This window comes from Lutra lutra, chromosome 1 (assembly GCF_902655055.1).
Source record: "Lutra lutra chromosome 1, mLutLut1.2, whole genome shotgun sequence".
In the NCBI taxonomy this organism is placed as follows: domain Eukaryota; kingdom Metazoa; phylum Chordata; class Mammalia; order Carnivora; family Mustelidae; genus Lutra; species Lutra lutra.
In genome coordinates this window covers 128,671,986-128,699,758 of record NC_062278.1, presented here as the reverse complement: position 1 = coordinate 128,699,758, position 27,773 = coordinate 128,671,986, and the positions used below count along the sequence as shown (strand labels likewise).

General features: G+C 36.4%; 1 protein-coding gene across 3 annotated transcripts in view; it reads right to left on the bottom strand.

The window, feature by feature from the left end:
• The window catches only part of STAG1 (stromal antigen 1), a 452,889-nt gene that overhangs the window by 130,554 nt on the left and 294,562 nt on the right, over positions 1–27,773 (bottom strand). For all 3 annotated transcript variants that reach the window (XM_047736238.1, XM_047736228.1, XM_047736246.1), the window contains one exon: positions 6,660–6,783. In XM_047736238.1, coding sequence (XP_047592194.1) covers positions 6,660–6,783 — 124 coding nt within the window. The remainder of the gene's footprint in view (positions 1–6,659; positions 6,784–27,773) is intronic.

Sequence of the window (27,773 nt, the reverse complement as noted above, 5' to 3'; positions counted from 1 at the left end):
ACCAGAAAAGGATCCCATCAAAAAGGAGAACTACAGACCAATATCCTTGATAAACACAGATGCAAAAATTCTCGCCAAAATACTAGCCAATAGGATTCAACAGTACATTAAAAGGATTATTCACCACGACCAAGTGGGATTTATTCCAGGGCTGCAAGGTTGGTTCAACATCCGCAAATCAATCAATGGGATACAACACATTAATAAAAGAAAGACCAAGAACCATATGATACTCTCCATAGATGCTGAAAAAGCATTTGACAAAGTACAGCATCCCTTCCTGATCAAAACTCTTCAAAGTGTAGGGATAGGTGGCACATACCTCAACATTATCAAAGCCATCTATGAAAAACCCACCGCAAATATCATTCTCAATGAAGGAAAACTGAAAGCTTTTCCGCTAAGGTCAGGAACACGGCAGGGATGTCCGTTATCACCACTGCTATTCAACATAGTACTAGAAGTCCTAGCCTCAGCAATCAGACAACAAAAGGAAATTAAAGGCATCCAAATCGGCAAAGAAGAAGTCAAACTATCACTCTTGGCAGATGGTATGATACTATATGTGGAAAACCCAAAAGATTCCACTCCAAAACTGCTAGAACTTGTACAGGAATTCAGTAATGTGTCAGGATATAAAATCAATGCACAGAAATCAGTTGCATTTCTCTACACCAACAAGACAGAAGAAAGAGAAATTAAGGAGTCCATCCCATTTACAATTGCACCCAAAACTATAAGATACCTAGGAATAAACCTAACCAAAGAGACTAAGAATCTATACACAGAAAACTATAAAATACTCATGAAAGAAATTGAGGAAGACACAAAGAAATGGAAAAATGTTCCATGCTCCTGGATTGGAAGAATAAATATTGTGAAAATGTCTATGCTACCTAAAGCAATCTACACATTTAATGCAATTCCTATCAAAGTACCATCCCTTTTTTTCAAAGAAATGGAACAAATAATCCTAAAATTTATATGGAACCAGAAAAGACCTCGAATAGCCAAAGGAATATTGAAAAAGAAAGCCAAAGTTGGTGGCATCACAATTCCGGACTTCAAGCTCTATTACAAAGCTGTCATCATCAAGACAGCATGGTACTGGCACAAAAACAGACACATAGATCAATGGAACAGAATAGAGAGCCCAGAAATAGACCCTCAACTCTATGGTCAACTCATCTTCGACAAAGCAGGAAAGAATGTCCAATGGAAAAAAGACAGCCTCTTCAATAAATGGTGTTGGGAAAATTGGACAGCCACATGCAGAAAAATGAAATTGGATCATTTCCTTACACCACACACGAAAACAGACTCAAAATGGATGAAGGATCTCAATGTGAGAAAGGAATCCATCAAAATCCTTGAGGAGAACACAGGCAGCAACCTCTTCGACCTCAGCCGCAGCAACATCTTCCTAGGAACATCACCAAAGGCAAGGGAAGCAAGGGCAAAAATGAACTATTGGGATTTTATCAAGATCAAAAGCTTTTGCACAGCAAAGGAAAACCAAAAGACTTTTGGTTAACAAAACCAAAAGACAACTGACAGAATGGGAGAAGATATTTGCAAATGACATATCAGATAAAGGGCTAGTGTCCAAAATCTATAAAGAACTTAGCAAACTCAACACCCAAAGAACAAATAATCCAATCAAGAAATGGGCAGAGGACATGAACAGACATTTCTGCAAAGAAGACATCCAGATGGCCAACAGACACATGAAAAAGTGCTCCATATCACTCGGCATCAGGGAAATACAAATCAAAACCACCATGAGATATCACCTCGCACCAGTCAGAATGGCTAAAATGAACAAGTCAGGAAATGACAGATGCTGGCGAGGATGCGGAGAAAGGGGAACCCTCCTACACTGTTGGTGGGAATGCAAGCTGGTGCAACCACTCTGGAAAACAGCATGGAGGTTCCTCAAAATGTTGAAAATAGAACTACCCTATGACCCAGCAATTGCACTGCTGGGTATTTACCCTAAAGATACAAACGTAGTGATCCGAAGGGGCACGTGCACCCGAATGTCTATAGCAGCAATGTCTACAATAGCCAAACTATGGAGAGAACCTAGATGTCCATCAACAGACAAAGGGATAAAGAAGATGTGGTATATATACACAATGGAATATTATGCAGCCATCAAAAGAAATGAAATCTTGCCATTTGCGACGACATGGATGGAACTAGAGGGTATCATGCTTAGCGAAATAAGTCAGTCGGAGAAAGACAACTATCATATGAACTCCCTGATATGAGGGATAGGAGATGCAACATGGGGGGTTAAGGGGATTGGAGAAGAGTAAATGAAACAAGATGGAATTGGGAGGGAGACAAACCATAAGTGACTCTTAATCTCACAAAACAAACTGAGGGTTGATGGGGGGAGGGGGGTTGGGAGGGGGGTGGGTTTATGGACACTGGGGAGGGTATGTGCTATGGTGAGTGCTGTGAAGTGTGTAAACCTGGTGATTCACAGACCTGTACCCCTGGGGATAAAAATATATTATATGTTTATAAAAAATAAAATTAATAAAAATTTAAAAAGAAAAAAGAAACAGAAGGAAAATTTGCAGACTCTTTTTATGAAGCCAGTATTACCCCGATCCCTAAACCTGATGAATATGGATGCCAAGATTCTCAACAAGATCCTAGCTAACAGGATCCAACAGTACACTAAAAAATTATCCCCCATGACCAGTTGGGATTTACCCTGGGGATGCAAGGATGGTTCAACATTCACAAATCAATCAGTGTGACAGAACAAATCAATAGGAGAAGAGAGAAGACTACATGGTTCTCTCAACTGATTCAGAAAAAGCATTTGACAAGATAGAGCATCTGTTCCTGATTAAAACTCTTCAAAGTATAGGGATAGAGGGAACATTCCTCAACTTCATAAATCTATCTATGAAAAACCCACAGTATCATTCTCAATTGGGAAAAGCTGAGAGCCTTCCCACTGAGATCAGGAACACGACAAGGATGCCCACTCTCACCACATATAGTACTAGAAGTCCTAGCAACAGCAATCAGACAACAAACAGAAACAAACCATATTCCAATTGGCAAAGAAGAAATCAAACCCCCTCTCTTCACAGATAGCATAATACTTAAAATGGAAAACCCAAAAGACTCCACCCCAAACTACTAGAACTCATACAGCAATTCATAATGTGGCAGGATACAAAACCAATGCACAGAAATCAGTTGCTTTCTTATACACTAAAAATGAAAATATAGAAAGGGAAATTAGAGAATTGATTCCATTTACTATATCACCAAGAACCATAAGATAACCTGGGAATAATCCTAACCAAAGAGGTAAAGGATCTGTACTCGAAGAACTACAGAACACTCATGAAAGATATTGAAGAAGACACAAAAAGATGGAAAAGCAGTTCATGCTCATGGATTGGAAGAATAAGCATTGTTAAAATGTCCATACTGGCTAGAGCAATCTATACTTTCAATGCCATCCTGATCAAAATTCCACTGGCATTTTTCAAAATGCTGGAGCAAACAATCCTAAAATTTGTATGGAACCAGAAAAGACCCTGAATCACTAAGGAAATGCTAAAAAAGAAAAAGGAAGCTGGGGGCATCACACTGCCTGATTTCAAGCTTTATTACAAAGCTATGATCACCAAGACAGCATGGTACTGGCAGAGAAACAGACACATAGACCAGTGGAACAGAACAAAGTCTAGATATGGACCCTCAACTCTATGGTCAAATAATCTTCGACAAAGCAGGAAAAACTACCCAGTGTTGAAAAAAGACGGCCTCTTCAATAAATGGTACTGGGAAAATTGGACAGCTATGTATAGAAGAATGGTCGGTCAGCAGAGTCAATTTGTTAAAAAAATTCATAAAGATAAACTCGAAATGGATAAAAGACCTCAATGTGAGGCAGGAATCTATCAAAATCCTAGAGGAGAACATAGCCAGTAATCTTTGACATCAGATACAGCAACTTCTTTTAAAACATGTCTCCAAAGGCAAAGGAAACAGAAGTGAAAATGAACTTTTGGGACTTCATCAAGATCAAAAGCTTCTGCACAGCAAAGGAAACAGTCAACAAAACAAAGAGGGAACCCACGGAATGGGAGAACACATATTCAAATGACACTACAGACAAAGGGCTGATATCCAAAATCTATATAAAGAACTTCACAAACTCAACCCCCCCAAAACAGATAATCACGTCAAAAAATGGGCAGAAGACATGAACAGACACTTCTCCAAAGAAGACAAACAAATGGCTAACAGACACATGAAAAAATGTTCATCATCATTAGCCATCAGGGAAATTCAAATCAAAACCTCACTGAGATACCACCTTACACCAGTTAGAATGGCCAAAATTAGCAAGACAGGAAACGACAAGTGTTGGAGAAGATGTGGAGAAAGAGGAACCCTCTTACACTGTTGGTGGGAATCCAAGTTGGTGTAGCCACTTTGGAGAACAGTGTGGAGATTCCTTAAGAAATTAAAAATAGGGCTTCCCTATGACCTCGCAATTGCACTACTGGGTATTTATCCCAAAGATACAGATATAGTGAAAAGAATGGCCATTTGTACCCCAATGTTCATAGCAGCAACGGCCACAATTGCCAAACTGTAGAAAGAGCCAAGATGCCCTTCAACAGACGAATGGATAAAGATTTGGTCCATATACACAATGGAATGTTACGCCTCCATCAGAGGATGAATACCCAACTTTTGTGTCAACATGGATGGGACTGGAGGAGATTATGCTGAGTGAAATAAGGAGACATTATGATATGGTTTCACTTACTTGTGGAGCATAAGGAATACCATGGAGACATTAGGAGAAGGAAAGGAAACGTGAATTCGGGTAAATCAGAGGGGGAGATGAAGCACGAGAGACTATGGACTCTAAGAAACAATCTGAGGGTTTTGGAAGGCAGGGGGCTGGGGGAATGGATTAGCCTGGTGGTGGGTATTAAGGAGGGCACATATTGCATTGAGCACTGGGTGTGGTGCATAAACAGTGAATCTTGGAATACTGAAAAAATAAAAAATAATTGTGAAGTTAAACAGCCATCTTGTGATGATCTCCCTATACTCTGAACTCTTTTTTTTTTAAAGATTTTATTTATTTATTTATTTGACAGACAGAGATCACAGTAGGCAGAGAGGCAGAGAGAGAGGAAGGAAGCAGGCTCCCTGCTGAGCAGAGAGCCCGATGTGGGGCTTGATCCTAGGACACTTGAATCATGACCTGAGCTGAAGGCAGAAGCCCTTACCCACTGAGCCACTCAGGTGCCCCTATACTCTGAACTCTTAGAGCAAAAATGGCCTGTAAAATTCCCAAGGGCTGTTTTATTATAATATATGTAATTTTGTGGTTTTCAAAATGTCTTTGATAATACTTAGCATGCTGCTATTTATTTTAGGAAGATTTGTTTATTAATTTTAGGGAGAGAGGGCGTGCTCGTGAGGGGGGCTGAGAGAAGGGGCAGAGGTCAGGGGAGAGAGAGAATCTCACGCAGAGTCCCTGCCTAGCACTGAGGCTGACAGGGGTTTACTTCTCAAAACCCTGAGATCATGACCCCAGCCGAAATCAAGAGTCAGATACTCAACCGACTGAGCCACTCAGGTGCCCCATCATGGGGCTATTTAAAAAGTAAATGCTCGGGGCGCCTGGGTGGCTCAGTGGGTTAAAGCCTCTGCCTTTGGCTCAGGTCATGATCCCAAGGTCCTGGGATTGAGCCCCGCATCGGGCTCTCTGCTCAGTGGGGAGCCTGCTTCCTCCTCTCTCTCTGCCTGCCTCTCTGCCTACTTGTGATCTCTGTCTGTCAAATAGATAAATAAAATCTTTAAAAAAAAAAAAAAAGTAAATGCTCTACAGGCTGTTAACAATGATACATAGAAAATAAGTCTTAGAATATTACCAAAATTGACTTAAAAGTCTAACGATGTAAGTGCATTAAAAAATGTCTTCTAATAGCTATGATACTTCTAACAATTCAAATAATAGATGATAATAGTTTAAAATGAACTGTAGTATTTCTGTATTTGTGAATATCTGGCAATTCAAGTAATAGAATGTCAGGTCATTCAATATAAAAATTCCAATAATTTGTCACTCCTACCCTTGGTTATTTTGAGGATTACTTATTCAGGATTTGATAATGTGGGATTCCTTTTAAAATCAGAACCTTTTGTAAAGGCATAGAAATAAAAAGATTTTTAGATCAAATATTTTAAAGTCGAATAAATCTATTCAACTCTGATAAAACACTCTACTATGGTATGGCCTTAATAAATTCAAAAGAAAAGTTTTATTGTTACATATTAAGAGAAACAAAGAATTCCTTTTGACTCCAAACTAGAAAAGGATTATAATTAGTTTCTTAGGATGCTATAATCTCTTAAAACTTTAGATGTACCATGTTGTCAACCTGGTTTAAGACAGTATTACAACTAAGTAAGACAGAGTTTTCATGTGGGCCAATGTCTCAAGTTTTGTCATGGCCATCAAATGAATCTATCATCTTAAATTTTCCATTATTATTACAACTCCTAAAAAACCAACCACTGCCATCTTAATTCCTAGCATTCTAGTACCTTGTACAAGCATATCTTTTATGAAAGTCTGGAAGAGAGTAACTTACCCTATCATGAAGAGTCCAGCCAACATATTTTAGGTAACTGTCATTTAGGAAGGCATCACTATACATTTTCATCCATACTCCAATTTCTTCAATACAAATGGCTCTAATCTCAGCAATAGCATCACTAGAGGAGAGAACAAAACAACAACAACAAAAAACAGACAAACCTCAGATTAACATCCCAAACTAGAATGTACTTCATACAAATGTTCAGCAAGTAATAAATATTATATCCAATATACTCTCAAAAGTCCTACAATTTGAGTATCGTCTATTTTTTTAAATGTTTTCTTTTTTCTTTAAGATTTTATTTATTTATTTGAGAGAGAGAGCACAAGCAAGGAAGAGGGGCAGAGAAGAGGGAGCAGGGAGCTCTGGTGAGCAGGGAGTCTGATGCAGGGCTTGATCCCAGGATGCTGGGATCATGACCTGAGCAAAGGCAGACGCTTAACCGACTGAGCCACCCAGGTGCCCCTAGATGTTTTCTATAAAATAAAAATTATCAGTATCAAACTGAAAAACAATTCTGGAAATAATCTTTCACTTTATTTTCACTGGAGTAGGAAATGGTACTTGGACCTTTCTGAAAGCCTCCCAACTATTATGGAGTCAACAAACATGTTAAATCTGAGGAAACCAGCATACCACCATACCACAGAATAACACAGAACTTAAAAATTGTTTCTCTAATTGTGAATTTAAATTAGTATACATCTACTGAATTAAGAGAAAATATGACCGGAACACAAATTAGTATCTACAAGGGAAAATGACAGAAGCCTATATTTGAAAATATACAACAGTTACAAAATGAAAACCTCAAAGTAATTATACTAATAATTCACAATTAGTCACAATGGGAACAATCTTGGTGACTATACTGTGAAATGTACCAAAAGTCAGATTTTTGGCACCATGCCCAGATGGCTTTTCGTCTCACTATAAGCATCTAATATAACCCTCCTTGGATGATTTTCTTACTCTAAAATCTGTGAAACATGAACAAATACAATTTTATTATTTTTACCTAATCTTTCAACTGGTTATTAAGCTTTTAAAAAATCCTATTAAATATGGTGTTAAATCTTAACTTCCTTTTGTAGATGGATCTTCAAGGTTTCTGATTTACCATACATAAATGATTTAAAATTTTAGGTAATTCTTAACTCTCCAATTTATATAAGGCAATCATCTGTCAATTAAATTGTTAATCTGGCAATAATTTAGCTAGAATTTTAATGTTAATTAAGGAGCTTTTCTTAGTTTCTCTTTTGTGACAAAATAGGTAAGGCGCTAGCATTCTGGTATTTAATCCTCTAATATTTCTAATAATAAAATCTCAGTTTCTTCTAAGTCCCTGTCATTGCTCAAGAATAAAAATGTAAGGAATTTTCAAAGTCATACTACTAAATCACAATTTTTAGATTTCCTACATTTTTTAATACCTTTTTTTTTTTTTTTTAAAGAGCATGGAACCCGATGAACGGCTCAATCTCATGACCCTGAGATCATGACCTAAGCTGAAATCAAGAGTCAGAAGCTTTTTTTTTTTTAATTTATCTGACAGAGAGTGAGAGAGCACAAGCAGGGGGAGCAGCAGAGGAAGAGGGAGAAGCAGGGAGCCTGATGCGGAAGTCCATCAAGAGTTAGAGGCTTAAACTGATTAAACCACACAGGCGCCCAATACCTTCTTCTTAGGGAGAGATTCTACAGCATCGAGGCTAACGGCTCTGGAGCAAAACATACTAAGTTCAAATCCTAGTTCAACTAATTACAAGCTGTGTAGCTTTAGGCAAGTTACTTCCCTTTCTTAGATTTTGTTAATAATAATATACGGAATAATATATGGAATAAAACTGTACCTAGCCTAGTGCTCACAGAGATGAAATCACGTAATAAAAGTAAAATACTCAAAATTATGCCTAGCACCTACTAAATCTTCCATAAATGTTTACAATTATAATCTCTTAAGTGTCATCAATCTAAACATTTACAGATAATGCAGAAAAAACTGCTTTACTACAACTGTGAGAGAATGTTCCTAGACGATTATAACATTGAATATACAGAAGACAATATAGTGAATATATGTGTATCCACTATTCAGTTAAGAAATAAAATATTATAGTTGAAACTTCCTGTATACCTCTTACTGACAATCTCCCTCCCAAAGAGCATAGGACTATTCTTGGTTCAATGGCTACCACTGTCTTCTGTACCTTTATGCTTGAACTTCTTATGTACAGTTATACATATTTTAAAACTTTACATAAATAATGTCTTGTAGATATCCTCTCCAACTTGTTTTCACAAACCATGTTTTGCAATTCATACAGACTGATTTATATAGCTCCAGAGCCATTAATTAATTTTAACTGATGTATAGTTTTCCTATCTGTATACAGAGAAATTATAAACCACTTATATATTCTCTCTCGCAGACATTTAAGTTATTTCCATATTTTTCCTTTTATTAACTGACTAAGTGGCTCCGTCAGTTAAGCGTCTGCCTTCAGCTCAGGTCCCAGAGTCCTGGGATCAATCCTGGAATTGGGCTCCTTGCTTAGTGGCAAGCCTGCTCCTCCCTCTCTGTCTGCTGCTCTCCCTGCTTGTGCACGCACACTCACTCTCTGGCAAATAAATAAAACCTTTAAAACAAAAACAAAAACAAACAAAAAAAGAAAAACAACAAACCTACAGAGACTACTAACTATGGTAAGTGCATATAAAGACAGTTCAATCATTCTACTCATTACCACTTATATTACCATTACAAATACCATTACTATTGGAATTGAGATTATTGAGTGTCTAATTCCTAAGGCTAGAGAATATAAAGGCTTAGCTTTCAGTAGAGAAATACTGTTCAAAATCTTTTATAATCACCTCTATGTCTAAGCCTAATTTCTAACGACTTTTAATCTTGTTTACTAGACTTTTAAAGGCTCTGCTCTTAGAACACAAATCCTCTGTATGCACTGCCAACATTCTGATACAACTTGTCTTTTTTGGAATCATATTCTTTGTTTCAGATGCTAGTCTGACCCCTCCCACCTTAACTTTAAAATTTTTAGTATTCCTTCTAGATTTACAATTTGACTGAATGTGGTCAGATAACACATTCTGCTACTATTAAAAATCCCTAGGTAATCTGTCTCCTGTTTAGGTTCTAAAACTCCAACCCACTTTGCTTTTGATATAGTCCTGCGAGATTAATCATTCTCTACAGGTAATTATATTATGTAATCAAAGATAATACACAAAAGTAGAACTCCTTTGTGGTAGCTTTAAAATATGTCCACGCACTCTTTATTAATAGTTTTTATGGAGACAAATTCTTATTTTTTTAAAATGTGGGTGTACTTAGTAATTTGTTTCTAACAAACATGATGTGGTAGAAATGATGGATTTTTGACTCTTGAGGTTAGGTCAAGTAAGAGACTGTGACTTACTTGTGCTTTGTTCTCTCTCTTGGATCACTCTCTCGAAGCCATGTCCTGAGGACATTCTAGCTGCCCTACAGAGAACTCCACATCATGAGTAACTGGGGTCTTCTACCAACAGCCATGTGAGTAAGGCATCTTACAAGCAAGTACTCCAACCCTATACAAACTTTTAAAGGCCTGTAGTCTGGACCAAAGTCTTGACTGCAATCCAATGGGATAACTTATGCTAAAAACACATAGGTAGGCTGTTCCTAAATTCCCGACCCATAGAAATTATGAGGTAGTAACTGTTTGTTGTTTTGTTTTGCCAAATTTTGTAATAATTTGTTACATAGCAAAAGATATTCTTACTTTCTACTTTATTAAAGATCCATACCAATAACTAAACTTCTAGTGTGGTCTATGAATGAGTTCTTAGTCCAAAGAGTTCAAGTGCATCAGTATCTATGTATCTGTGGTCATCTCTATGCTTACACTGCCTTCATTTTGCTCTAAATACAAACAGTGATTATTCTTTTAAGCTCCTGTGGTGTTAGTTCTGTCATATCCTTTTATTACCAGATATAGCTTTTCTGCCCTCTATGAAGTAAGAGTCTATTTCAGTAGATGAAGTGTAAAATAAAAATGCAGTATGTTCTGAAATATTCCTCTAAACCTTGATTTTCATATAAAATTTCTTTTTAACACCTAAATCTCTATTTCCACCAGCCTCAGTCCATTTAGAAAAGTAATGTTTAACCTGCAGATATCTGGGAGTTTCCAAAGCAAGGATTAAAGTAGGGGGAAAAAGGTACAACAGGGGAAGGTATAAAGGCAATCATAAGATGAACTAATTTTCCTAATTCTAGTGTATGGGCCTTGAAATGAATAACTAAGATTGAAGTCAGGATATACTACTTTTGAACCCAAAAAGAAAAAGAAAACCTAGAAAATAATAATTCTGTAGTAATTCATCCTTTGTTGTAACTCTATTTTATAGCATAAAAAATGATTATGTTCATTCAATGAAAAACTTATCTAATTTACTGATCCTCAGAGTTAGTGTGCCTTTTGGGGAGATGTAACCCTTTAATTTAATATCTGGACTTTACATTTTCATTTTGGATTACTTTCCTGGCAGATGGAATTCAAATTATTTTCTGCGTACAACAAAATGAAATTTAACTCTAGTGAATTTTAGTGAAATGTTTCTTGTACTACTCTTATAGATGCTTTCTCAGTAAGGAAGTAGACTAAATTAAAATGACTGCAATATAAATTTTGGAGAATAACTCTTGGCTAATATGGGCGTTTTGACACTTAAAATTATCCCTCATGTACAAGGAATCTCACAAGAGCTCTAGAGTGAGAAACAATTACAAGTGCCAAGACGGCTGCTATCTAAATTTTAGCACAAAATGAATTCATGTCTCAACCAATTCTCTGTCACTAATATTTGGCTAAAAAAATTATATTTTCCAAAACAGAACTAGAGAGAATAAAAAAACAATAGCCCAAGAGAGAAAAGAACAGCTGAAGAACTAGTGAAAAGATACACTGTGTCCTTTATTAGACTGAAAACAAGAACTTAAGAATAAAGACCTTAATTTACAGAAAGATGATTAAAATAATTATCACCTTTAGCAAATGTTAAATGTTAGTAAAGGACAGTACAGGGAACACAGAAGCACATAAATTGATGGGAGGGACAAGATGGGGTCAAAGAAGGCTTCTAGGAGGCAGCAATGTTTAAAAGAACTGAAAAGCTGAAACTTTCCTGTTTGCTAGTTAAATCTGTATCTTTTACTTAATTATTTCAGGATGATCAGAGTTACTTAAAATGCACTAGAAATGTAATAGCTTTATAATAAAAAGTTGGAAATGTTTTCCATCTCAATTTTGCAGCATTATCTATTAGTGAAAATAGTGACAAAATACACAGAAAAGCATTGCATCACTGAGAATCATATAGAGCAGGTGACATGGCTGTCTGCTACCCTGCATAACTCCTTAATATTTTACTATTAACAGAAGTTTAGGCATAAGATTAAGAGTTGAATGTCAAGAATACATTACATTTTAAAGAACAATATCTTTAACTTATATCGCATTTTAACTATCAATCTGACATATAGGTTAGGTCAAAAATGAAATATTAGGAAGACAACTACATTTAAAAAAATGGCCATTTGCTCAGAATAAATCATACCACAGTATTGTGTAAGAATTGCTCTGAAGACATTATTTTAAAATGTTTCATCATAGTATAAAATGAAAGACCACTAGAAAACAGACATCCACTTTTCATTTTTTCAAAATTGTTGAAATCTTTCCGAAGTTACCTCCTTTTCCATTATTCTTTTTTTTTTAAGATTTTTATTTATTTATTCAACAGACAGAGATCACAAGTAGGCAGAGAGGCAGGCAGAGAGAGAGAGAAGAGGAAGCAGGCTCCCCACAGAGCAGAGAGCCCGATGTGGGGCTCGATCCCAGGACCCTGGGATCATGACCTGAGCCAAAGGCAGAGGCCTTAACCCACTGAGCCACCCAGGCGCCCTCCATTATTCATTCTTAAGGCCTAATAACTTTTTAACTCTTTACCATCACTGAAATAATAGACACTCTTTCATTTTTGGTAGCTTTTAAGACTTTCTCATAATCTTTGGTGTTATGTACTCTGATTATGGTTAGACATGAAATATTTTTCTTACCCTCAACACTTGTTAAGTCTTTCCAATCTGACAATTCTATTTTTTAAACCAATTTTATAAAATTTCAGTTATCTCAATCATACTATTTTCCAATACTTCTCTTTTCTTTTGAAATCCTATGTGAAGGACTTCTGAAGCCTCTCAAACAATCCCCCATGTATTAGAAACATTTTTACATATCTCCTTTGACTGGCTTAATTCCTCAATATTATATTCTAATTCACTAAATGTTCCTTCAACAGTCTAAGAGTGTATCTTGTTCACTAAATATTTACCTATGTATTTATCGTGAATATGTTTTTCATAACCAGTATTTTAAATTCTATTTTTATATCCACTTGTTCTTACTATATGCCATTTAATTGTTAAAGGAACTGGGTCAATTACAGTCTATATGATTTATCACATTCTGGACTAAAACAATACCATGAAGACTGAGTCAAATAAAAGGCTCTTCTATTTTTCATATTTCCTATAAATGAGTAGTTACATCTAGCATTGTATAGATTAATATTCAGTATTTATTTGACATTAAGGTGGCAGGTAAAACTCGGAGTGTTAAAGTGCCATCACTGCACAACATCTCTAGTATGTATATGCAGTAACATCGTCCCTTAATCAGTACATTAAGTAATACTTCTGGAAAAATCAATGATTGGTATCTCTACTGATAACTCTGGAAGGCAGGTCACATTCTCAACTGTTTCAATCCTGTTATGAGCAGCTGAAATTTTAATGTATCAAAAGTAAGCTGTGACAGATCCAACACTAGATTATTTAAGGCCTCATTAAAAAAAAAGCAGTAAGATAACAGAAAATTTAAAAATTGTTGTTTCTATGAGGATAACAGGTTGATACTTTGGCAAGACTCAATAAGGGTGAATCTCTAAAACAAAAACCACATTATTTTAGTGCTGAAAGACCAAAGTAAAATAGTAATAATACGTATTCTGCACTCAAGACTGCATGGCTGAGTCATGATGGACAGAATTTAAGTTTCCACTTAAAAAACCGCATAAAACATAAAATAATGGTGTTTAGATGGCAGAGAAGGAAAGTAATCTTTGAGAGGTAAAAAGGTAATTCTTTTTTTAAAGATTTTATTAATTTATTTGTTAGAGATCACAAGTAGACAGAGAGGCAGGCGGCGGGGAAGCAGTCTCCCCGCTGGTTGGAGAGCCTGATGCAGGGCTCAATCCCAGGACCCTGGGATCATGACCTGAGCCGAAAGCAGAGGCTTTAACCCACTGAGCCACCCTGGCACCCCTAATAAGGTAATTCTTAAGACAAATAAAGATTATACTCGTGAGCACTTGGGTGGCTCAGTCAGTGTCTGATCGTGGCTCACCTTCCTATGATAGAGCCCTGTGTTGGGCTCCCTCCCTGCTCAGCGGGGAGGCTGCTTCTCCCTCTTCATACCCCACTGTGGTCTCTTTGAAATAAATAAAAAGTAAATAAAATCTTAAAAAAAAAAAAAGACAAAGAAGGTAATTCTTAAGACTGCACCAAATTGGTGCCTGCCAGGTAGCAGTACTGGCACAGGAACCTAGGCAGAGCCTTTGTATATAATCTTATATATAAAATTTCTTTCTAGTTAGAAACAAGGAAACCACAGTGAGTGAATCAATTCCTTTAAAAGTCCTAAAAAAAAACAAAAAATGTCAAACTAAAATTCCATACCAAGAGAAAACATCTTTCAGAAATGAAGATGAGGCGGGGCGCCTGGGTGGCTCAGTGGGTTAGAGCCTCTCCCTTCAGCTCAGGTCATAATTCCCAGGATCCTGGGATCAAGCCCCACATCAGGCTCTCTGCTGCGAGGAGAGCCTGCTTCCTCCTCTCTCTCCCTGCCTTCCTCTCTGCCTATTTGTGATCTCTCTCTGTCAAATAAATAAATAAAATCTTAAAGGAAAAAAAAAAAAAGAAATGAAGATGAGGCAATGGGAGAGTTAAGTGGTTGTTAAATGTTCTCCACCAAAGAAACAACTAAGACAAAAACAATCATTTTAGTTTTCTGATAATCAACCAAAAATAAATGAGATGCATTTAGTCATAGAAAGTTATTAACCTTTCTCTAAAACAGGAGAAATCTATGGCTTTCTGGCACAGAAATTGTTTTTTTCAATGATTCAATTAATTGGGGGAAAACTAAGTCCCATTAAATGTGAAATGACTGAAATCCTTCAAAGTATATTTAGTAATCATAATAAAATTAAATTAGAAATTAAGAAGAGAAATTAACGGAAACCTCCAAATATCTGAAAATAAAAGATTTAATATTAATAAGCCATGCATCAAAGAAGAAATCACCATAAAGAAATAAGGAAATAATTTATACAGAATAAGAATTAAAATACAGCATATCAATAGTCCTGGGATGTTGTAAAAGCACTGCTTTGTGGGAAATTCACAGCTTAAAATTCTAGCTAAGGAAGAAGAATATAAGATTAGTAACCTGAGTTTCTATCTTAAGAAACCAGAAAGAGATGAATAAATTAAAATTATAGCAATCGGAAAGAAGGAAATAAAAAAGATTAAGCAAAAAAAATTAAAAATAATGTTAATGAAACCAAATGTTCAATCTTTAAAAAAGAGTAATAAAACTGATAAACACTTAGCTAGAGTGACCAAGACAAGAAGAAAGACGACACAAATTACAAACAAGAAATAAACAAACATCACTGCCAATCCTATAGAAATGAAGAGGATCATGGGGTGCCTGGGCAGCTTAGTTGGTTAAGTGTCCACCTCATGGTTTCAGCTCAAGTTTTAATCTTGTGGTCCTGAGACTGAGTCCCATGGCAGACTCCGTGCATGGTGCAGAGTGTGCTTCAGATTTTCTCTCCCTTTGCCCTTTCCCCTGCTCATGCATGCTCTCTCTCTCTCTCTCTCTCTCTCTCAAATAAATAAATAAATAAATAAATAAATATCTTAAAAAAGAAGAAATGAAAAGGATTGTAAGGAAATACCATGAGCAAGCTATGCCATCAAATCTGCAGTATACATGAAATGGACAGATAGTCTAAAAGACACAAATTACCAAAATGAACAAATAGAAAAACTAGGATAGATCTATAACAAAAGATTTAATCAGAAATTGAAAACGGTCACCCCCAAAAGCCCCTAGGTTTAAAATGCTTCACTGGTGAATCCTATCAAATTATAAAAAAGAAATAATACCAATCTTTCATAAACTCTTTCAGAAAATAGAGCTGAGGGGAACACTTCCCAGAATATTTTATAAGGCCAGTAACTAGATTATGATTGTAGACACAAAATTCCTTAATATAAATTAGCAAACTGAATCCAGGAGCATTAAAAAAAAATAAAAAGATTATGTATCATGATCATGCAGAATTTCTCCCAGAATGCAAACCTGGCCTAATATCTGAAGATCAATTAATAGAACAGAATAAAGGAAAAAGTGTTTTTTCATCTTAACTGAAACAAAACAATCAAATCAATCAATCATGATAAAAACAACAAACAAAATTAGGCTAGAGGGGAATTTACTCATCCTGCTGAAGGATAACAATGTAAAACTTAAAAGCTAATGGCATTAAAGACTGATGGTTTTCCCTTTAGGATCAGAAAAAATGGAAAGCTGTCCTCTCTTACTACTTTTATTCAGTACTGTACTAGAGATTCTATAGCCAATGCAATGAGGGTAAAAAAAAGAAAGTAAAGACACAGAAAAAGTCTTTAGACTGAGAAAGTAAGAATAAAAATGGTCTTTATTCACATATGATCTGTATGTGCAAAATCTTAAATAACCTGTAAAACAAACAAAATCTCAAAATGGTATAACAAACGAAAGTATCTTGTAATTCTGGAGGAATGTTAAAAAGAACTGCATTTTAATATATTAATAAGGAAGAATCTAGAACAGAAATTAAGAAAACAATTTCATTTACAGTAGAATAAAAAATGAAAACGCTTAGAAATTTAACAAAAGTAATGCAAGACTTGTACCTTGAAAATCATAAAAAACAGCTAAGAGAAATTAAAGAATATCTAAACAAATTGAGATAACAATCTATATTCATAGGCTGGAAGATTTAATACTGTGAAGAATTCAATTTTCTCCAAATTTGTCTACAGAGTCATTATATTCATCAGAATTTCAGCAAACATTTATGTAAAAATTGACAAGCTGACCCTAAAATTTATACAGAAACACAAAGAATCTATAATTGTCACAATTCTGAAAAAGAACAAAGTAGGAGGATTTAGCGCAACCTAATTTTAAAAGCATACTCTAAAAGACAAATACTGTACATCTACTTATATGTGGAATCTAAAAAAGCCAAGCTCATAGAAATATAGTAGAATGGTGGTTGCCAGAGCCTGGGGGAGGTGAGAGAAATGAAGAGATGTTAAAGAGTAGAAACTTCTGCTTATAAGATGAATAAATTCTGGAGATCTAATGTACAGCATTGTGACTACAGTTAATAAAATTGTATTTATTACACACTTGGAAGTTGCTAAGAGAGTAAGCTTAAATATAATCAAAACCACCACAAGAAAAAAAAAGGTATTTAGGTGAGATGACTGAGGTGTTAGGAAACCTTGTAACAGTAACTTCACGAAATATGCAAATCAAACCATCACACTGTAAAATTTAAACTCACATATTCTACATCAATTACTCAAAACCTAAAAAAAAAATTTATTCTAAAGCTACTATAAGCAATATGGATGGTATAGGTTTAAGGATAGACAGATTAGAAATGCTATAAATTAATCTTTCCATTTGTGTTCATTTGGTTTTAAAGAAAAGCTCCAAGGAGGAGTACCTTATTGGGTCAGTTGGTAGAACATGGGACTCTTAATCTATGGGTTGTGAGTTTGAGCCCCACATTGGACGTAGTGATCACTTAAGAAAAAGGGGGGTGCCTAGGTGGTTCAGTTAAATGTCCAACTGTTGATCTCGGCTCAGGTGTTGATCTCAGGCTTGGGAGTCAAAGACCCTTGTTGGGCTCCATGCCACCCTAGAGCCCATTTAAAAAAACTCCAAGGAAACTCAACTGGAGGAAGGGAGACTTTCACCAAATGGTGCTTGGACACATGAATACCTATATGTATAAAGCAGAGGTACACCTTGTAACACAACATACACAAAAGTTAACTCAAACAATGGTCCATATACTTTTACTTAAAATACTAAGCTATTAAACTTCTAGAATAAAACACAGAAGAAAATCTGGGGTTAGGCAAAATGTTCACAGATAGATCAAAAGCACGTACAGAAAAGAAAAATGAATAAAAGACTTCATTACAATTGAAAACTTTTGTTTTTCAAAAGGTATCATTAAGAAAATGAAAACAAAGCCAAAGGCATAAGAAAACTTCAAATTATTTATGTAACAATAACTTGCATCAAGCATAAAAAGTACTCCTACAAAAACCCTCTCATTAATGATTAAGAATAGATAAAATCAGTAAAGGATAGAAAAGACCTGAACACTACCAAATGATTTTGACCTAAAATCAAAAGCACAATATGTATTTTTGTCTGAGTAAATAGAACACTTATCTAGACTACAATATGGGTCATAAAACAAATCTTAACAAATTTAAAACCATTCAAATTATACACAGTATATTCTCTGACTACAATGGAATTAAATCAGAAATCAGTAACAGAAAGATCTCAGATATTTGTAAACTAAATACTACACTTCTAAATAAACCATAGGTCAAAGAAACAAGTCAAAAAGGAAATTAGAAAGCATTTTGAGATGAATGAAAATGGAAACACAACATACTAAAATTAAGGGGATACAGCTAATGCAGTACTAACAGAGAGATTTATAGGAATAAATTCCAATATTAGAAAATAGGCCTTAAATCATTGTCTCACTTTTCACCTTGAGAAAAGCAGAGAAAATGAAACCCAAATTAAGAATTAAAAAGGAAATAATAGATCAAAAATCAATGTAACAGAAAACAGAAAAATAGAAAAGTTCACTGTAACCAAAATCTCATTTTTTTTCTTTTCAAATTTTTATGTAAATTCTAGTTATCATACAGCGCAATATTGGTTTCAGGAGTAGAATTCAGTGGTGCATCTATTAACATATAACAAACAGTGCTCATCATAACAAGCACCTTCCTAATACCCATCACTAATCTAGCCCATTCTTCCCCCACCTCCATCCATCAACCTTCAGCTTGCTCTCTTAGAGTCTCTTATGGCTTGTTTCCATCTCTTTTTCTATTTTCCCCCCGCCCATATATTCCTCTGTTTTGTTTCTTGAACTCAACATAAGAGTGAGATCATATGGTATTTGTCTTTTTTGGACTTATTTCATTAGTACAATATACTCTAGCTCCATCCATATCCTTGCCAATGACAAGATTTCATTCTTTTTATGCCCGAGTAATATTCCATTGTATATATACATACCACATTTTTTTTATCCCTTCATTAATCAATAGACATTTGGGCTCTGCCCATAGGTTGGTTACATGAACCCCTTCGAATCTGTATTTTTGTAACCTTTGGTTAAATACCTAGAAGTACAATTGCTGGATTGTAGGGAGTTCTTTTTTTTTTTTTTAAGGTTTTTTTTTTTTTTTTTTTGAGATTTTTATTTATTTATTTATTTGATAGATAGAGATCACAAGTAGGCAGAGAGGCAGGCAGAGAGGTAGGCAGAGAGGAGGAAGCAGGCTCCCTGCTGAGCAGAGAGCCAGATGTGGGGCTCGATCCCAGGACCCTGGGATCATGACCTGAGCCGAAGACAGAGGCTTTAACCCACTGAGCCACTCAGGCGCCCCGGGAGTTCTATTTTTAACTTTTTGAGGAACCTCCATACTGCTCTTCAGAACAGCTGCACCAGTTTGCATTCCCACCAACAGTGCAAGAGAGTTCTCCTTTATTTGCATCCTAATCAACATCTGTTGTTTCTTGTGTTGTTAATTTTAGTCACTCTGACAGGTGTAAGGTCATATATCATGACAGTTTTCATTTGTATTTCCCTGATGATGAGTGATGTTGAGCATCTTTTCATGTGTCTGTTAGTCATCTGGATGTCTTTTTTGAAAAAGTGTTTATTCATGTCTTCTGCTCATTTCTTAACTGGGTTATCTGGTTTTTGGGTGTTGAGCTTGTTAAGTTTTTTCCTAGATTTTGGATACTACCCTTTTATCAGATATGTCATTTGCAAATACCTTCTCCCATTTGATAGGCTGCCTTTTAGTTTTGTTGTTTCTGCCACCAGGCAGATTTTTATCTTGATGAAGTCCCAATAGTTCATCTTATGCTTTTGTTTCTCTTGCCTCCTGAAATATGTCTAGTAAAAAGCTGCTAAAGCTGAGACCAAAGAGGTTGCTGCCTGTGTTTTCCTCTATGATTTTGATGGTATCCTGTCTTACATTTAGGGCTTTCATCCATTTTAAGTTTATGTTTGAGTATGGTATAAAAAAGTGGTCTGGTTTCATTTTTTTGCAGGTTGCTGCCCAGTTTTCCCAACAAAATTTGTTGAAGAGACTTTTATCCATTGGATATATTCTTTCTGCTTTGTCAAACATTAATTGACCATATAGCTGTAGGTCCATTTCTCGGTTTTCTATTCTGTTCCATTGATCTATATGTCTATTTTGTGCCAGTACCATACTATCTTGATGACTACAACTTTGTAATACAGCTTGAAGTCTGGAATCATGATGCCTCTGGCTTTTCTTTTCTTTTCCAAGACTGCTTTTTGGCTATTAGGGGTCTTCTGTGGTTCCATACACATTTTAGGATTGTTTTAGTTCTGGAAAAATGCTGCTGGTATAGTAACAGGGATTGCATTAAATGTGTAGCTTGCTTTGGATAGTACAGACATTTTAACAATGTTTCTTCTTCCAATCCATGAGCCTGGAATATTTTTCCATTTCTTTGTGTGCTCTTCAATCTCTTTCATAAGTGTTCTATAGTTTTAAGAATGTACATCTTTTACCTCTTCAATTAGGTTTATTCCTAGGTATCTTACTGTCTTTTGTGCAACTGTAAATGGAATTGATTCCTTGATTTCTTTTTCTGTGTCTTCATTATTGGTGTATAGAAATGCAACAGATTTCTGTATGTTGATTTTATATCCTGTGACTTTGCTAAATTTGTGTATCAGTTCTAACAATTTGGGGGGGGGGGTCCTTCAGGCTATATAGAGTATCACATCATTTGCAAAGAGTTTGTCTTCTTCCTTGCCATTTGTATGCCTTTTATTTCTTTTTTGTTGTCTGACTACTGAGGCTAAGACTTCTAGTACTGTGTTCAATAGTAATGGTGAGAGTGGACATTCCTCTCTCTCGTTCCTAACTATACAAGAAAAGCTCTCAGTTCTTCCCCATTGACATATTAGCTGTGGGTCTTTTGTATATGGCCTTTATAATGCTGAGGTATGTTCCATCTATCCCTACTTTTTCCAATTTTATTTATTTGAAAGGGGAAGAGAGAGAGAGAGAGAGAGGACATGAGCGGAGACAGTGGCAGAGGGCTAGGGTGAAGCAGACTCCCCACTAAGGAGGGCAACGCGGGGCTTGATCCCAGGACTCTGGGATCTTGACCTGAATTGAAGGCAGATGCTTAATCGAATGAGCCAACCAGGCACCCCTTATTGAGGGTTTTTCTCAAGAACGGATGCTGTTGGGGTGCCTTGGTGGCTTAGTCAGTTAAGTGACTGCCTTAGGCTCAGGTCATGATCTCAGGGTCCTGGGATCAAACCTTGTATGGGGCTCCTTACTCATCGAGAGCCTGCTTTCCCCTCTCCCTCTGCCCCTCCCCCTCTCATGCTAACATGTTCTCGCAAATAAATTAAAAATCTTAAAAAAAAAAAAAGAATGGATGCTTTATTTTGTCAAATGCTTTTTCTACATCTACTGATATGATCATATGGTTTTTATGCTTTCTTTTACTAATGTGGTATATCATGTCAGTGGATTATGAATACTGAATCACTTTTGGAGCCCAAGAATAAATCATATTTGATCATGAAATAGGTGAATAATTATTTTGATGTAGTTTAGATGTGATTTGCTAGTATCTTTAGAATTTTTGTATCCATGTTAATCAGGCATATTGGCCTGTAATTCTCCTTTTTAATGGGGTCTTTGTCTGGTTTTTGAATGAAGGTAATGCTGGCCTCACAGAAGGAGTTTGGAAGTTTTCCTTCCATTTCTATTTTTTTCTAAAGATTTATTTATTTTAGAGAAAGAGCGAGCAAGCACATGAGTGAGGGGGAAGGACAGAGAGAAGGAGAGAAAAAGCATACTCCTCGCTGAGTGTGGAGCCTGATGCCAGGCTCAATCCCAGGTACCTGAGATCATGACCTGAACCAAAACTAAGTCAGATGTTTAACCAACTGAGCCACATAGCTGCGCCTTCCATTTCTATTTTTTGTAATAACTTGAGAAGAATAGGTATTAAACTCTTCTTTAAATGTATGGTAGAATTCCCCTGTGAAGGTATCTGGTGCTAGACTTTTGTTTTGGGAGATTTTTAATTACTGATTCAATTTCCTTGCTTGTTATGTTCAAATTTTCCAATTCTTCCTTTTTCAGTTTTGGTAATTTGTATGTTTCTAGGAATTTGTCCATTTCTTCCAGATTGCCCAGTTTGTTAGCATATAATTTTTCATAATATTCTCTAATGATTATTTGTATTTCTGTGGTGTTGGTTGCGATCTTTCCTCCTTCATTTGTGATTTTATTTGGGTGTATTGTCTTTTCCGTTTTGTAAGTCTGGCTAGGAGTTTATCAATTTTATTAATTTTTTGAAAAAATCAGCTCTTAGTTCTGTTGATCTGTTCTACTGTATTTTTTGTTTCTCTATCATTTATTTCTGCTCCAATCTTTACTATTTCTCTACTTCTGCTGGCTTTGGGCTTTATTTGCTGTTCCTCTTCTAGCACCTTTATGTGTAAGGTTAGGTTGTATATTTGAGAATTTTCTTGCTTTTTGATGTAGGCTTGTGTTGCAGTATACTTCACTCTTAGGACTGACTTTGCTGCAACCCAAAGATTTTCGACTGTTATGTTTTCATTTTCATTTCTTTTCAAGCACTTTTTAAAATTTCTTAATTTCCTGATTAACTCATTCATTCCTTAGTAGGATGTTCTTCAATCTCCACGTATTTGTGGTCTTTCCAATTTTTTTCTTGTGTTTGACTTCAAGTTTCATAGTATTTTGGTCTGAAAATATGCATAGAATGTTCATGATCCTTTTGTACTTACTGAGAGCTGATTTGTGATCCAGTATGTGATCTATCCTAGAGAATGTTGTAAGTGCACTCTAAAAAAATGTGTTCTGCTGCTCTAGGATTAAGTGTTCTGAATGTATCTGTTAAGTCCATCTGGTAGAGTGTGTCTTTCAAAGCCCTTGTTTCCTTATTGATTTTCTGCTTAGATGATCTGTTCATCTAACACCCCACTGCTGTAAGTAGGGTCTTGAAGCCCCCTACCATTAGTGTATTATTATCAAGTTGATTGATATATTTGCATGCTCCCAAGTTGAAAGCATATATACATATAATTTTTAGATCTTCTTGATGGACAGACCCCTTATGAAACAATGCCCTTCTTTATCTCTTCTTACAGACTTTGCTTTAAAATCTGGTTTATCTGATATAAATATGGCTACTCAGGTTTTCTTTTTATGTCCATCAGCATGACAGATTATTCTCCCTCCCCTCACTTTCAACCTGCAGATGTCTTTAGGTGTGAATCTCTATCTTTTTTTCAAGTATGGTCCACACCCAGGGTACAGCCCAACACAGGACTTGCACTCACAATTGTGAAATTAAGAGTCAGATGCTCAAATGACTGAGCCACCCAGGTGCCCCCTAAAATGCATTTCTTGTAGGTGGCATATAGATGGGTCTTATTTTTTATCTGGTATCCTTTGTCTTTTAATTGGAGAATTTAGTCTATTTACATTCAGAGTGATTACTGAAAGATATGAATTTAGTTTATTTGTATTCTATTCTATTATTTGTAAAGATGGTGTTTCTGCTGATGTTCTGTTCCTTTCTAGTCTGTTACTTTTGTTCTTTCTCCCCCCACTAAGAGATTCCTCTCTAATATTTCTTGTAAGACTGGTTTAGGGGCCACAAACTCCTTTAGTTCTTGTTTGTCTAGGAGACTCTTTATCTCTCATTCTACTCTGAGTGATAGCCTTGCTGAATACATTATTTTTGGCTGCATATTTTCCCCTTAGGTGTAAGATTCAGTATACTGAACTGAATTCAGTATACTGAATATATCCTGCCATTCTCCCCTGGCCTGCCAAAGTCCTGCGGACAGATGTGCTTCAAACCTAACATGTCTTCCCTTGTAGGTTAAGGATATTTTTACCGTGCTGCTTTCAGGACTCTGTCTTTGTATGTGTATTTTGTGAATTTAGCTATGATATATCTAAGTGATGACCAGCTTTTGTTGAATTTAATAAGACTTCTCTGTGCTTCTTGGATTTTGATGTCTGTGTCATTCCTCAGATTAGGGAAGTTTTCAGCTATAATTTGCTCAAATAAACCTTCTGCCCCTTTTATCTCTTTCTTCACCTTCTGGGACATCTATGATATGAATGCCATTACATTTTAAGAAGTCACTTAGTTTCCTGAGTCTTCCTTTGTGATCTAATACCTTTCTTTCCCTCATCACTTCAGTTTCATTATTTTCCATAATTTTATCTTTTATATCACTGATTTAGTCCTCTTGATTCATCCATCCTCATTGTTATGACATCTATTTGGGTTTGCACATCGGTTATAGCATTTTTAATTTTGGCTTGACTAGATCTTCGGTTGTTTATCTCTGCAGTAAGTGATTCTCTAGTGTCTTCTATACTTTTTTCAAGCTGAGCTAGTATCCTTATAATTGTTGTTTTAAATTCTAGTTCAAATATTATTTGTACCTGTATTAATTAAATCCCTGGCCATTACTTCTATTTCCTGTTCTTTCTTTTTGGGTGAATTCCTCCATCTTGTCATTTTGTTCAGGAAAACAAATCTAGATCCTGCTTTGTTAAAGAAAGCTAGATCCAAAAGATAAAATTAATATACATACAAAAATATGGGTGCCTGAGTGGCTCAATTGGTTAAACGTCTGACTTCAGCTCAGGTTATGATCTCAGGGTCCTAGGACCAAGCCCTGCACTGGACTCTCTGCTCAGTGGGGGAGTCTAATTTTCCCTCTCCCTCTGCCCCTCAATCCTACTCACGCTCTCTCAAATAAGTAAAATCTTTTTTTTTTTTTTAAGATTTTACTTATTTATTTGACAGAGATTACAAGTAGGCAAGAGAGGCAGGCAGGGAGAGAGAGGAGGAAGCAGGCTCTCTGCGGAGTAGAGAGCCCGATGTGGGGCTCGATCCCAGGACCCTGGGATCATGACCTGAGCCCAAAGCAGAGGCTTTAACCCACTGAGCCACCCAGGTGCCCCTCAAATAAATAAAATCTTAAGAAAAAAGTTTTCATCGCAAGAAAAAACATTTAAAAAAATTTTTTAAATGCAAATTAAAAAGATTAAATTAAGAAAATTTTAAAAATAGGTCTTTCGTTCATTTTGAGTCTATTTTTGTATATGGTGTAAAAATATGGTCCAGTTTCATTCTTCTGCATGTTGCTGTCCAGTTTTCCCAACACCATTTGTTGAAGAGACTGTCCTTTTTCTACTGGATAGTCTTTCCTGCTTTGTTGAAGGTTAGTTGACCACAGAGTTGAGGGTCCACTTCTGGGTTCTGATGATCTATGTGCCTGTTTTTGTGCCAGTACTATACTGTCTTGTTGATTATAGCTTTCCTCAAAGTCCAGAATTGTGATGCCACCAGGTTTGGTTTTGTTTTTCAATATTCCTCTGGCTATTTGGATTTTTTTCTGGTTCCATACAAATTTTAGGATTATTTGTTCCAGCTTTGTAAAAAACTTGATGGTATTTTGGTTGTATGTGTACATTGCTCTAGGCAGCAAAAACATTTTAACAATATTTGTTCTTCCAATCCATGAGCATGGAATGTTTTTCCATTACTTTGTGTCTTCCTCAATTTCCTTCATGAGTGTTCTAACAAACCAAAAGACATCCAACAGAATGGGAGAAGATATCTGCAAATGTCCTATCAGATAAAGGGCTAGTAACCAAAATCTATGAAGAATTTCTCAAACTCGACAACCAAAGAACAAATAATCTAATCGAGAAATGGGCATAAAACATTTCTCCAAAGAAGACAATACAAATGGCCAAGAGACACATAAAAAATGGGTCAACATCACTCCACATTAGAAAAATACAGGGGTGCCTGGGTGGCTCAGTGGGTTAAGCCTCTGCCTTCGGCTCAGGTCATGATCTCAGGGTCCTGGGATTGAGCCCCACATCAGGCTCTCTGTTCAGCGGGGAGCCTGCTTCCCCCTCTCTCTCCGCCTGCCTCTCTGCCTGCTTGTGATCTCTCTCTGTCAAATAAATAAATATTAAAAAAAAAAAAGAAAGAAAAATACAAATCAAAATCAATGAGATACTATCTCATACCGGTCAGAATGGCCAAAATTAACAAGTCAGGAAAGGACAGATGTTGGCAAGGATACAGAGAAAGGGGAAATCTCGTACACTATGGAAGGTAATGCAAGCTGGTGTAGCCATTCTGGAAAAAGGTATGGAGGTTCTTCAAAAAGCTGAAAATAGAGCTTACCTACCCTAGTTGAACAATTGCACTACTTGGTATTTACCCAAAAGACAGAAATGTAATGATCTGAAGGGGTACCTGCACCCTAATGTTTACAGCACCAGTGTCTACAGTAGCCAAACTATGGAAACAGGCCACGTGTCAACAATTGATGAATGAATAAAGAAGACACATGGATACACACACACACACACACACACACACACTCATATACATATATATATGAATGGAATATCTTTTTTTTTTTAAGATTTTATTTATTTGACAGAGAGAGATCACAAGCAGGCAGAGAGGCAGGTAGAGAGAGAGGAGGAAGCAGGCTCCCTGCTGAGCAGAGAGCCCGATGCGGGGCTCGATCCCAGGACCCTGAGATCATGACCTGAGCCGAAGGCAGCGGCTTAACCCACTGAGCCACCCAGGTGCCCCAATGAATGGAATCTATATCTATATCTATATCTATATCTATATCTATATCTATATCTATGGAATACTACTCAGCCATCAAAAGGATGAAATCTTGCCATCTGCGATGACGTGGATAGAACTAGAGGGTATTATGCTAAATGAAATAAGTCAATCAGAGAAAGGCAATTCTCATATAACCTCACTCATATATGGAACTTAAGAAACAAAACAGAGGATCATAGAGGAAGAAAGGAAAAAATATAAGAAGAAATTAGAGACGGGTACAAACCATAAGACTCTCTTTACCAAAAGGAAACAAGCTGAGGGTTGGTGGAGAGGAGGAGGTGGGGGGGAATGGGGTAACTAGGTGATGGACATTAAGGAAGGCACATGATATAATGAGCACGTAAGACTGAAGAATCAATGAACTCTACCTTTGAAATTAATAATACACTGCATGTTAATTAATTGAATTTCAACAAACAAAAAAAAGGAAGCTAGATCCTCTTTCTCCCAAAGCTAAAGCTTTCTAACACTCTATGATCAACAGACTTCATATGGGTAGGGGTTTGTGCTGGTCTTTTCAAGGAGGGGCTCGATACTCTGGATTCTCAGGGGGACTTGACCTAGTGAAGATGCACTTGTAGAATTGGGGTGGGGGCGGTAGGGGGGCGGGGTGCAGGATTTAGTTTACATGACTCAGGCTCCCCTTGGTGGCACTGTTTTTCTCACTGAGGTTGGTTAGTGCTTGTGGGAGTGGGGTGGAAATGGCATTACCCTGCTGTCTCGTTTGAGGAGAGCAGAACTCAAGCCAGCCAATCCTCAGAAAGCCCTTACAGAGGAGCAAACAATCACCCCTCCTGTGTCCCCAGCTTCCATCAGATCCCTTCAGCCTCTCTGTGCCTGAGCTCTCCACATG